The following is a 12820-nucleotide window of genomic DNA, read 5'->3' as shown; positions in this document are numbered from 1 at the left end:
GCATACAAAAGGTTGGTTAAAAACAGCTCAATTTCATAATACAAATCTTCCAAATGTGGAAACAACAGAGCGCAGACTGAGCAGAAGGCTTTTTTTTATCTACGTACAGGAAGTCTAAGGTTGAAAGAGAAACTGAGCGGCGTGGCGAGCAAACAGGAAGTGAAGACTGCGAGTTTACGAACAACTCTGTAAGTACAACATTAACTTCATTTAACAAGTCCTTGGAAATACGTTACGTTTTTTCAAGGTCTCGATTACTTCTTTGAGTCTAATTACTCAAAGTGTGTGTGTGTGTGTGTGTGTGTGTGTTTGTGTCTGTGTGTGTGTTCACAGTGGTGTTTGTTTCAAACGAAAGGTAGCTGATGTGTCTCTCATCTTTAACAATACAAGTTTGGAAGTACAATACAAACCAAATTCTCTATTCATACAAATATTTGATCTGTAATTGAGACGTTAGTCGTTCAAATATGTACAAAGGGTTTCACCTCGCCCTTTAGTGCTCGTTTTTACGACTAAGTAATAAACTCAAAGGGAGTCATATCAACTGTGTCTAAGCACCAATAGCTCCTACGGTTTTGCAATATATATTTCTCAACATATATTATGAATCTTAAATCTCTTCTGATTTGTATTATGCAAAATACATGCCATTTCAAAGGGAAATTAGTAAATAAGTATTAATTTACCTTGATGCAACATGAAATATACTAAAATATTGAATATCTTAACCTGATCTTAACCTTAATAATCTTAACCTCTAGTGGTCGACTTTAGTATTACAGTTTTGATCTGTCATGCACAGCTAAGGTTGCAGCCGTATTTAAAGGTTTTAGCTAGGCCTACACAAAGCAGAATAAACACATGAGGATTTCACAGTGTGGAGAATACTAATAGAAAATGAAAAAAATAATAATTTTACAATTAGTAGCAGAGAAGATCATCTGCACATGTGTAACATGTGATAAGCCAAGCGCGCACAATATATCAATACATCTGTAGGCCAGTATGGTTTGAGTCAGGAGGCATAAATTAAACAGCTTCAGTCTTGTGGTGAATATAAGCTGATTATTATTTTATAAAAAATAATAAAAAATATATATATATTTTAAACGTATTCACAATACCAGTTAGAATATTATACAGGTGGGATAAAATGCCCCCAGTCTGACAAAGCACTTTGATTTATACATTTACAGCAAAGTCAGAGTACATCCAGTTATACTCTAGCTAAAAAATAAAAACCATATAATCAATAATTATGATTTACAAAATTATAGCCTATTTGAAAAATATTGTTAGCTGATGATAACTGGCAAGCTAACTAGCTACCTGATGCTAACTTGAGGTAATTTTTAAATATAAAGTCCAAATATTTTTTATCTCATTATCACCCTCACAAAATATGAACATATGGGACTCATACATGTTATTGTATCAGTATGTGATTGCTAAAGCACTGAGCTTGCGTTTTCTCACACTGGAATATCACATCTAATTAATATACAAATATTTATACTTATAACAAAATGTGTGCTCACCAAAATCCAGAGAAATAAACACATAGATGTAGATTTTTTCATCCTCTTTGACTACTTTTTTTATTTTCTTTTAACTCTTGCTCAAAGTTATGCTATGCTCATTTCGTGAATCTCAGAGAAGAACATGCAAAAACGGCGGGATTTCTGCTTAGACTAAACGTGATTGGATGATCACTGCCATGTCAGTCTGCTTACTGCATTTAAATTGGATTGTAGAATTTTCCTCACACTATTAACTAAATTCTGATTAGTTTGTTTCTTTAACAAACTTTTTAAATATTATTATTTATAATAAATTTACTAAATTATACAGGGTACAATTGAATTATATATATATATATATATATATATATATATATATATATATATATATATATATATATATATATATATATATTGTTGATAGGCATAGCAATGAATAATCCTGTTATATACAGTTTGTTAAGTTTATTAATTTAGTTAAAAATGGAACAAATATTTAAAACGTAGTCCTGATTAAAAATGAATCCCTTCCAGGTAAAAGCTACACATTGTGCAGAATTCTCTAAAAGGTGATAAATGGATCCTGACTGCTTAAAGCACACAGATATATCCTGGAGGAGTTCTTTGGGAATAAACAAAATAATCAAATGTGTTCTTTTGAATGTTCAAATACTGTAGCTACCTGTTCTGTTTTATTGTTGAGTTTCCAGGTGTAAAAATAGTCAATGTGAATGCATGTCCTTTAACTCTCCACATTAAAGATGGCAACCCTATCCCCAATTGCAAATGAGGTTTATCAGTGAAATGGCAGTTTCCTGATTCCCTTGCTAGGACCACACAAACAGTTTAATCTGTGCTGGTTATATTTGCTCCCCCAGTCGAGTCTACACTGAGACTGATCGAGCTGTTTTGTTATATTCTTCCACTATAGTGAAACAAAATGGCTACAACCGAAATAGCGATTCTTGATGCACTTAAGGAGCTACTGGAAGCCGAGTTCAAAGAATTCAAATGGCATCTCTCCAATAGTGGGACAAAAGAAGACTCTATTCCTCGTGGGAAACTGGAGAACATCAGTCGCCATGATGTTGTGACTCTCATGGTGCAGCAGTACAGAAGTTCAGACGCCGGGAAGATCGCAGTCAGAGTGCTAAAGAAAATTAATCAAAATGAGCTTGCTGAAGAACTAAAGAAAAAACTTCCGGAAGGTACTTTTTTAAACTTTTAAAAAAAGTTTAGCTATGAATATTTGATCTAAACTGATTTTGAGTTTATCTGTATGTCTCCATCAGTTTTAGAGGATGTTTCTGCTGAAGGTGGAGCATCATCCAGTGCAGCGGCTGCAAAAGTTTCCACTGCAGGAGTTAACGTTACCATAACCTCCTCCAATGGAGGAAGTGTAAAGGCCCCTGTTATTCACGGTGGTGTGTTTAACGGCCCAATAAACTTCAGCTAATGCTCAAGCGCCTGTCTTATCTTAGTCTTAGCTGATTGTGGATTCTGATTCGTTGTGCTTTTAGGCTCATACATATTTATACATGAAACAAAATAGAAATTGTGTTTAAAGTGTATTTGAACTTAAAACAGTACATGTTTTACTAACAGTCCGATTAATTCTAAACAGTAAATTATAAATTGGCAGCTCTCTAATGATACTGGAATGTGAATGACTATGACCGGCAACATGTTTATTTCGGGAACATCATTTATCTACTTCCCTGCCAAATTGGGCAGCACCTGAGATGCCAATGTTTGTATCACATGTTCATTAAAAAGAGCTGTAAGCACAGTAATGCCTGCAATTTGCACCTTGTTGAGTTCAAAGTCTACAGAAAAGAAGCACCTTATTAGTATGCACATGCAGACAAGGATTTAAAATGCCCCCATTCAATTATTTGAAAGGATACTGATTTGATTTTGGAGGTCCACTGCAATAGGTTACAAGGATCCAAGGTCAAAAAACACCCCATACATATTAAGCAGTAAATTACATTAAAATACATTTACACGTGCCTTCGCTCAGTGGTTTGTGAGCTTGGCATGACTCCACATGCAGAGATGAGACATGGTTTGTACAAAACTGATGGTTTTAGGCCAGATAGATGTGTGTTTGTGAAGGGGATAAAAATTAGAGCTAATGTTTGTGTCATTTATTCAATAAAAAATGTTCTAAGTACAGAATCACAGTTGCGTGATCTGTTGTGATATAACTGTTTTTGGTGCACTAATATTTTAGCAAAATAAGTATTTTTGTTTTGCAGTGTTCATTAATTTATCAACTCAAGGCAAGCAAATGCATTTCGCGTTTAAATAAATACTATACTGTATATCCATTTACATGCAAGCCATTTTATTTATTTTATGGAAAACAGCCTCTAAATTACACACGCTTCCACACACAGAGATAAGATAGGTCTGTTTTTCAAACTGTATAGATGACTCAATGTTTTATGAAGTGAATGAAGAACAAAGCAGTAACTCACCGTTTGTGTTGTGCCTTGAGTGTTTGCAGATGAAAATCTGAAAAACACCTTCATATATATACATCCGATTGTCAGGCTCCTCCTCTGCATTTTAGTGCAAATGTACATAATGAATGTGAATTTGTGTTCTAATTCTGAGGTCAAAAATGCCATTGTAGAGTTCTTGTTTTCATATTTATACCATATGATGTAACAACACAAGCAAGTGTGTAAAATGAATTAAATCTCAGGATTTACTGATGACAGGAAAACAAACAACAGGTGAGTATCAGATGCAAACTGATTAATGAAACCAAGTAACTTAACTTGAGATTGTATTGCAGATGGCAAACACTGATGAATGAGATAAAATAAAAACATAACAATGGCTGATCAGCAGACAACGAAGGAGAAACACGAGGAGGTCAACAAACAGGCACATGATCCAGCTGAGAATGAGTTAACAATCTTTGTGTGGAAACACTGACAAGATCAGATAACTACAGAGTATTTGAGGTTAAAAGTGCTACTTGATGGTGATTTAATGAGCCAGTGTGGCAATGGCCATGATGATAGCTAGTTAAGCAATAGAACACCGACAAGAGTCCTTTTCCCCAAAATATAATCACAAGCATGTGGAGTCTTTTCTGTTTGAAATCATTTTATTGCCTGGAGAGTCAAGGATCAGGTTGCTGCAAAATTTTTATAATGACCCTACACTTCATTCATTTATATGAACTGAAAAAAAAGCTGATTAAAATAATTGATTTGTCAGAATAGGCAATAGGGAATTGTAAGGATGTAAATTATAAGTCATGTGTCCTGTAATTTAAGAGTCAAAAGAACAGCAATTACTCAAAATTAAGCAAGATATCACACGTTCCAATCTAATTTCCATCAGGACACAGAATATGGGTTCAGCCTTGATCCGACAAATAAAACTCATTACAACTAAATCACAGATAAATATATCTCATAACAAATATATCATATTTCTCCTGCATTCAAGGTAAATTTAGATGGAAGAATTATCCAGGCTGAAGTTGGGAGCGTGATGTTTGAGACAGTGAAGGCAAGCAACCCTGGCGCTTTTATTTAGGCTTCAAAATTCATCAAACTTATATATTTTTGTGAATATTATCTTGATGCACAAAACGTGTAATGTAAACGGTGCCCGTGGAGCAGTTGGGGGTTCAGTGCCTTGCACAAGGGCACTTCAGCTGTGGGTAATGAGGGAGGAAGAGAGCATGGAAATCATTTCTGAACATGTGGCTCGACTGCTATTTACAGTTAAACATGTGAAACCTTTGAATTTACCTGCATAAAATCAAATTTGATTTATTGAATACATGTGTAAATAAATGGTAAGACAAAGAGGCTTTCAGGTTAAATCTGACAGAAGGACACTGAGTTGCTGTCCACTCTGAAGGCCGCATAGAGAGGATCTTCAAAAGCCGCGAGGAAGGTGTACAAGTGTGTGAGTGTGTCAGAGACACTGTAGAAGGACAAAACGCCAGCTGTCGTGTCCACATACACACCTACTCTTTTAGATGAACAAGAGGATGAAGCCTTTATATAAATGTCTTCTTCAGCATGAGAAACATATGGGAAAGATGCACAGGTAATTTTCCATGACACACTATTACATCCAAGCTGAGCGGTGGCCTCTGCTACACAAAGATCATCACTTTTCCTCTTGATGGTTTCGTATGTCACCACGACTGTCCCATCCGGACCCGTCCATTCGGCCTCCCAGTAACAGCGGCCGGACAGGATCTCTCTAGACAGCACTTGTTGGACTGATTCAAATCTATCTGGATGATCTGGATATGGCTGCTTCTGCATTACACATGTCGCTGTTCTGTCTCCGTTGGAGAGACACAGCAGAACATGAGCTGTGTTCGGATCCAGTGTGGGATTGCAAGCATCTGCAAGGCAGAAAACACATTGGTTAGTGCCTCAGCGAGAGAGAGAGAGAGAGAGAGAGAGACAGAGAGAAAGGGAAGGAGAAACTTACACTTCCTTATCCCTGATTTGATGAAGCTTTCACCCATAGGGTCAGTTCTGTAGAAATCAATGAAGAAGAGGATAAGAGAATGAAAGAACATAATAACAAAAAGCCATTGGTTTGATTTACAAGAAATTAATGAACTGAATGAATGGACGTATTTAAAAAAAACCTTTTTATTGAGCATCCCTCTTTAACTTAAGAACACAAAAATACTGACAAATTTAACATTTAGATATTGAATCAAATGAACTGATTCTTTAAGTCATTGTTTCTATACATAATTCCGTTCAAAAGTTTGGGCTCAATCAGTATATATATACACATTGGGTATGTAAAGTATTCAGACCCCATTACATTTTTCACTCTGTTATATGGCAGCCATTTGCTAAAATTATTTAAGTAATTTTTTTCCTCATTAATGTACACACAGCACCCCATATTGACAGAAGAACACAGAAATGTTGACATTTTTGCAGATTTATTAAAGAAGAAAAACTGAAATATCACATGGTCTTAAGTATTCAAACCCTTTGCTGTGACACTCATATATTTAACTCAGGTGCTGTCCATTTCTTCTGATCATCCTTCAGATGATTCTACACCTTCATTTGAGTGCAGCTAAATACATGTTATTTGGGTTGTATAATTAAATTGTTTTAATCAAAAACAGAATGGTCTGATTTTAGGTTTGTGAATGAGATGCAAACATCACTCTCTGATAGCAGGTGCCACTATTGGAACACCAGGTATTTAAAGGCTGTTGCCCATTAAAGACAGATCCAATAAAATAATGAACAGATTTCTTTCTACACCGTATACGTTCACTTAAGATATAACCGACTGTATTTATGATAATTCATTTGCATTTATATTTGGCAATTTGACAGAGATCTGACATTCTATTTGTTGTATTTCTGTTTTTCATAAAACTGAAGAATATTTAGCACATCCTATTCTAAATTGATCTGGTATTAACTTTTGCATGGATTTTATTTAAAAGTGCTTAGGCCAAAGGTTTATGGTTGGAGTAGGTGTAGACGTTAATAAAACACTATCTAAGATGTGGAAAATTTAATTTAATTGTTGGTTTCCAGTCTGAGCTGTCCCTTCTAGCCACGTGCATGTTTTGAACGTGTGCACACAAGCCCCAAAAGCATGTGAATGGTTTAAAATGCTTGAATGTTTAAATCGGCAAGACTTTGAAACAAGTGCAAATGATCAACTACAATCTGTTTCACCTCTACAAGCTAGTGAACAACGCAAATAAAGTTAGGAATTGTACATCACTATTCAAGATAGCCCTTCGGGCAGGGCAGTAATACATTTTGGTAGCCCGACTGGAAAACACAGAAGTCCCGGGACATCGGGCTAGAGATTTTGTGAGCACTGTACATATATAGACCCTTTTACAGTTGGTAAACAAGGTGACGTATTTGTGTGGGCGGGGCTTAGCTGGAGGCAGAAAGATTCCCCTCAACACTTGAACAAACGGTAGCTAGCGAGTTTTCTTAGCTAGTTTTTTTTAACAATGGCTGGAGAAAATCTGAATATATAATATACACAATCACTGGACGATCTGACAGGATTACCTCCAATTGAGTGGACTGACATCTACACTTACCTGATAGAGATACCGAGCGTGTATAGTAAAGAGAAACTGAGGGCGTATAAATCCTTAGATTAAATAAAGAGTGACATTACAGTAAAATTATTATTAAGATGTAAATATTTTCTAGAAATAAAAATTCTGAAGACTGCAAATTAATTATAAACTTTCTGTATTTATTCTTTCTTACCATGTTTTTAAATTCTGGTCACAATTAATCACAACAATGTATATAAAATGTTCTCCGTAGATTCTGGCAACCAACAACACAACAAGACGACATTTTAAGCTCCTTGAGTAGCCGACCCTGTGTTGGTTTGTATTAGCCGCCTCCAGTTTTCCGTTTGTTTTGCCTCTAGCTAGCACCGTGACGTACCTGTGACGTCCGCGCAAAAGGGGTCTATATAATAAATTATATATTTTATTCAGAAAGTATATATTCAATTAGTCAGAGTGACTTCTACTGTATTTCTAATAAATTTTGTTCTTTAGAACTTTTTGTTCATCAAAGAATCCTGAAAAAACAAAATGTATCACAGTTTCCACACAAATATTCAGCAGCACAGCTGTTTTTCAACATTGATAATTATCAGAAATGTTTATTGAGCAACATTAGATATAGTTTTGAATTACTTTTAATGGATCTTGGGGAATTTTTTTTTTTTTTTTTCACACCATGACCTACTTGAGTATCTGTAGTTTATAGTTTGGATCCTGCAGTTTGTGTTTGAGCAGCTGGACTCCTGATTGTCCTGGGTGATTGTAGCTCAGATCCAGCTCTCTCAGGTGTGAGGGGTTTGAACTCAGAGCTGAAGACAAATAACCACAGCCTTCCTCTGTCACCATACAGCCAGACAACCTACAGACTGACAAAACAACTGAGAAACAATCCATTTGTCAAAAAAATAAACTACAGCTCTTAGTTTTACCTCAGTATCTGCAGCTGACAATTCTGACTCTCCAGTCCAGTCCAGAGCAGCTTCACTCCTGAATCCTGAAGGTTATTATTACTCAGATCCAGCTCTCTCAGGGGCGGATCTGAGCTGAGAATCAAGGAAAGGTGCTCACAACTCTTCGCAGTGAGGTTACACCAGCTCAACCTGTGTAAAAACATTCCAAAAAGGTCATTTATCAAGCATCTGCCTAGTACAGTGTGGTTAATGCTAAATTTAATCAATACTTTCCTCAGAATCTCAAGTTTTCTCTCTGTTTTTATCATCTCATCTAGTAGCCAAACAAGTCCAGAGTCTTGCAGGCCATTGCCGCTAAGGTCAAGCTCTCTTAGACGATGTGAGATATTATTGAGAGCGGAGAGCAGCTCCATACAACTCTCCTGGCAGAAATGACACTGGGCCAACCTGAATGATTACAATATCAGCATTACATTTCAGACTACATGTTCACAAAGAAATAGAAATGGTAATGACCTGTCTGTCAGCCAAAGATTGCATAGACTGAGGGGTCATGTACAATTTTTAAAGGGGCCATCTAATATATATATTTTTTTTTTGAGGTGGGGTGGGCACATGTTTAATGGCACCTGTTTCGGAATATTAAACACGTAAAACTAGAAAAACATAAACACTAGACTTGTAAATACAATTATTTATATACAATTTAATAAAATGTAGCCAAGTTATATACATGAATAGGGTGTTTGTCAACTGATTGCATGCTGTTGGAATTTACAGCTCTGTAAAAAATAGCCTACTGGAAGCACTGTAGTACATCACACAAATAACATTTCAAGTTACTTCCATTTTTTAACAAAGACAATACTTAATTTCATAAATACAGGAGCCTGATTTTTGTTTTAATTGTGAGAATACATGATTAATAAAAAAAAACATTTTGCAAACATTGCCAAAATGAACACAGAAGAGCTGGATGTAAGTCAGATTCGGCCCATATTCTGTTGCTATCAGGGAAGCCAAGCATAAGAATATTAATGTAATTTTTTATGTAAATTTATAACCAATTAATCGCCTAATTCTGTTTATAAAAACACGCTAAACATAAATTTGACATTTTTGAAAGGAAAAACAAAAACGGAATGTCAAGTCGGCTATAAGTCAGTTTTATAACATTCATAAATAATAGCAGCAGGCCTAAAGCATAATGTTAATGTTCCAACATTACAAACACTATGAACATATAGGCTATTTAGTTCCCCTCACTCCACAACAAATCCTTTAAATTTATCCTTATTCAGAACAGACCAAGAATGAAAAAAAAAATATTAATTTATTCATTTCTATAATAATATAACTGCAGTATAATATAACAATATATGTTAGCAAAATGTTAGCAGTTTGAAGATTCAAGAATATTAGCAAGGATTATTCGAATTCTTCATAAACTGTTCCATACTTTTTTAACTCTTGAACCTGAACGAGAAAACTATTTTGCTAAGAACATTCAGCTTTTAATCCATGTATTAGCCGACGCTGACCTGAGTGTCTCTAGATGACAGTGTGGGTTCTTCAGTCCAGTAGAAAGTGCCTTCACTCCCGCCTCGATGTTGTAATTGTGACTCAGGTCCAGTTCGCTCAGAGGACAGTCATCTAGCTGAAAAGCCGAAGCCACTGTTTCACAGCACTGCTCTGTCAGTCCACAGTCTGAAAACCTGTAAAGATGGCAAGATGTTAGCTAGTCATGAAGAGCTTACCTCTACAGTTTCAAATAAATAGATCCCAATAAAGCTAAATAAAAAAGAAACAATATAAGTATCACACTGCACAAACAAATGCTGGATATGTATAAACCACCTATATGAGTCCATAGAGTTTACAATATCACACCTGTACATTAGTTCAATAACTTAAAAAAAAAAAAAAAAACTTTTAAACTAAAAAAAACATGTAAAACCTTAACTTAAAGGAACAATGTATTTAAATACTATGCTTGACAAAATAGTAGTAAATTAAAAAAACATGGAAAGAAAGAAGAGTACACAATGGCTTACACTGCGCTTCTGCAGCATCATGGTCACACAAAATGGATAAAAATTGTAAAAAGAAAAGAGTTATAATTTCATATATTTGTATCAATTCAATTGATTAAACATGCTTTTGGATTAAACTGGAATTGTGAAAAATTTAAGTAGAAAACATAAACTGGGGAAGAAAATGGAATATGTTAAAAGAATTTATGGAGGAAAAAAAAAAAAAAAAACTTTAAAGAAAAAAAATTGGGAGAAAAACAAACAGTATTTTATGGAAAATATTATCAAAAACATGTTGGAAAAAAAAATTACATTTTGGAAAAGTAAAACAGAAAAAGCTGTAAAACAACAACAACAGCAAAAAAAAAATAAATAAATAAATTTGGGGGGAGTTTTCATTTGACTACGTACAGAGCTTTTCTGCAGCACCTCACGGCTGGGACGAGTCTCCTGCATCCCGCATATGTTTTGTTGAACATCTTTGGGTCAAAGTCATCCAGCACCTCGCCTGACATCAGAAGCACATAGACCAGAGCTGAGCAGTTGGACTTGGAAACCGCTTTTGGCTGGCCACTCTTTGACTTCAGATATTTCCTGATTTGTTGGTACAGGGTTCTGTCCTGCAGTTCCAGAATGCAGAAGAAGTGGTTGATAGATTTATCTGGGCACTTGTCATTGTTTTGCAGTTGTTTGATGTACTGGATGGTTTTATTGATGGAGTTTTTATTGTCCAGCATTTCGTCCAGCAAGCCGATGAGGAGTTTCTGATTGGACTGGAGAGAAATGCCCAGCAAGAACCGCAGAAAGAGATCAAAATGTCCTCGCCTGCTCTCCTTTGCTTTATCGATTGCCTTCCTCAGCAGAACATACAGCAGTTCTTTATTTTTAGGACGCAAATTCTCAAGGAAGAATGACAGCACACCCATGTCCAGCTTCAAGTAGCAAAGAAACACATGCAGCGCAGCAAGAAATTCCTGCACACTCAAATGTATGAAGTAATAAACCTTCATCTCGTGCAGGACAGAGTCCTTCTTGAAGATTTCAGTGCACAATCCTGTGGACTCCTTGCTTTCATCAATGCCGCAGGCTTTCAGATCATTCTCGTAGAACATGATATTTTCCCCCTTCAGCTGTTCGAACGCAAGTTTAGCCAATTTTGAGATCATGTCTTTGTTTGAACTCAAAAGCTTTGTGCGATCTCTTTCAGGTTTCTTCTCATACTTCTGGTTCTTCATGTTCATCTGAATGAGGAGGAAGTGAATGTACATTTCGGTGAGAGTCGAAGGAATGTCCTGCTCATCGTTTTTTAAAAGAATATCCTGAAGAACGGTAGCTGTGATCCAGCAGAAGACAGGAATGTGGCACATGATGTAGAGACTACGAGACGCCCTGATATGTGAGATTATTCTGGAGGCCTGAGCTTTGTCTTTAATCCGTTTTCTAAAATACTCTTCTTTCTGCTGGTCGGTGAATCCACGCACCTCCGTAAACAATCCTACATACTCAGGAGGGATCAGATTGGCCGCTGCCGGTCGAGACGTCACCCAGACAAAAGCCGATGGAAGCAGTTTTCCTGAAACTAGGCTTGTGAATAAAACATCAATGGATGACCGTGCATCGACAAATTTGACCAATTTACAATCAAAATCCAATTCCAGGCGACTCTCATCAAGCCCGTCAAAAATAAATGCTAGTTTGTATTCTTTATAAAACTTGGTATTTTCCACATCTTTCAAATCAGGATAAAATTCCAACAGAAGCTCATGGAGACTGATATTTTTATCATCTTTAATCAAGTTAATCTCTCTGAATGGAAGCAGAAACACACAGTCCACATGCTGATTGGCTTTTCCTTCGGCCCAGTCCAGGATAAACTTGTGCACGGAGAACGTCTTTCCGATGCCAGCGATGCCTTTGGTCAGCACAATGTTTCCCTCTTCCTTTTGCTTCAGTAAACAGAATATGGCGTTGCAGTCGATCGGTGTGTCCTCAAATTTGGGCGTTTTCACGGCTCGGTCGATCTTCACAACCTCATGTTCATCATAGACGTCTGTAATGTCCCCTTCAGTGATGAAGAGTTCAGTGTACACTTTGCTGAGGTGTGTTTTGTTCTCCTTTTTGCCCTCATATACACGCCCCATTTTGGCCTTCATGTCGTCTTTGTGACTTTCCACGATTTTCTGCAAGACGTCATGCTCTAGAATGAATACACAAGAATACACAAAAACTGTTGTGACTTCTGCCTAAAATCATAACTTGTAGACATTTAGAAATCAA

At 36.2% G+C, this 12820-nt stretch overlaps 2 protein-coding genes across 4 annotated transcripts in view; one reads left to right on the top strand and one right to left on the bottom strand.

The window, feature by feature from the left end:
* The window catches only part of LOC128023088 (NACHT, LRR and PYD domains-containing protein 12), a 68165-nt gene that overhangs the window by 48372 nt on the left and 6973 nt on the right, over positions 1-12820 (bottom strand). For 2 of the 3 annotated variants that reach the window (XM_052610642.1, XM_052610646.1), the window contains exons 4-8: positions 10955-12740; positions 10052-10225; positions 8786-8957; positions 8529-8701; positions 8285-8458 (exon numbers count right to left, since the gene is read on the bottom strand). In XM_052610642.1, coding sequence (XP_052466602.1) covers positions 8285-8458; positions 8529-8701; positions 8786-8957; positions 10052-10225; positions 10955-12740 — 2479 coding nt within the window. Of the gene's footprint in view, positions 1-4625; positions 5911-5999; positions 6047-8284; positions 8459-8528; positions 8702-8785; positions 8958-10051; positions 10226-10954; positions 12741-12820 lie in introns of those variants that run through there. The other variant, XM_052610653.1, reaches the window with a different exon arrangement.
* LOC127935548 (caspase b) lies at positions 29-2983 on the top strand. Its single transcript, XM_052533560.1, has 3 exons — positions 29-188; positions 2452-2728; positions 2813-2983. The coding sequence occupies exons 2-3, from the start codon at positions 2461-2463 to the stop codon at positions 2974-2976; spliced, it is 432 nt and encodes a 143-aa protein (XP_052389520.1). The 5' UTR covers positions 29-188; positions 2452-2460; the 3' UTR covers positions 2977-2983.

Source organism: Carassius gibelio, chromosome A1 (genome assembly GCF_023724105.1).
Source record: "Carassius gibelio isolate Cgi1373 ecotype wild population from Czech Republic chromosome A1, carGib1.2-hapl.c, whole genome shotgun sequence".
Taxonomy (NCBI): Eukaryota; Metazoa; Chordata; class Actinopteri; order Cypriniformes; family Cyprinidae; genus Carassius; species Carassius gibelio.
Note: the sequence above shows the minus strand (reverse complement) of the source record. Positions and strands in the feature narration are given on the sequence as shown.

Coding starts and splice junctions, on each gene's coding strand:
- LOC127935548 (XM_052533560.1), top strand. CDS start 2,461: ATGGCTACAACCGAAATAGCGATTCTTGATGCACTTAAGGAGCTACTG. Junction 2,729..2,812: donor AAAGAAAAAACTTCCGGAAG/GTACTTTTTTAA, acceptor TGTCTCCATCAG/TTTTAGAGGATGTTTCTGCT.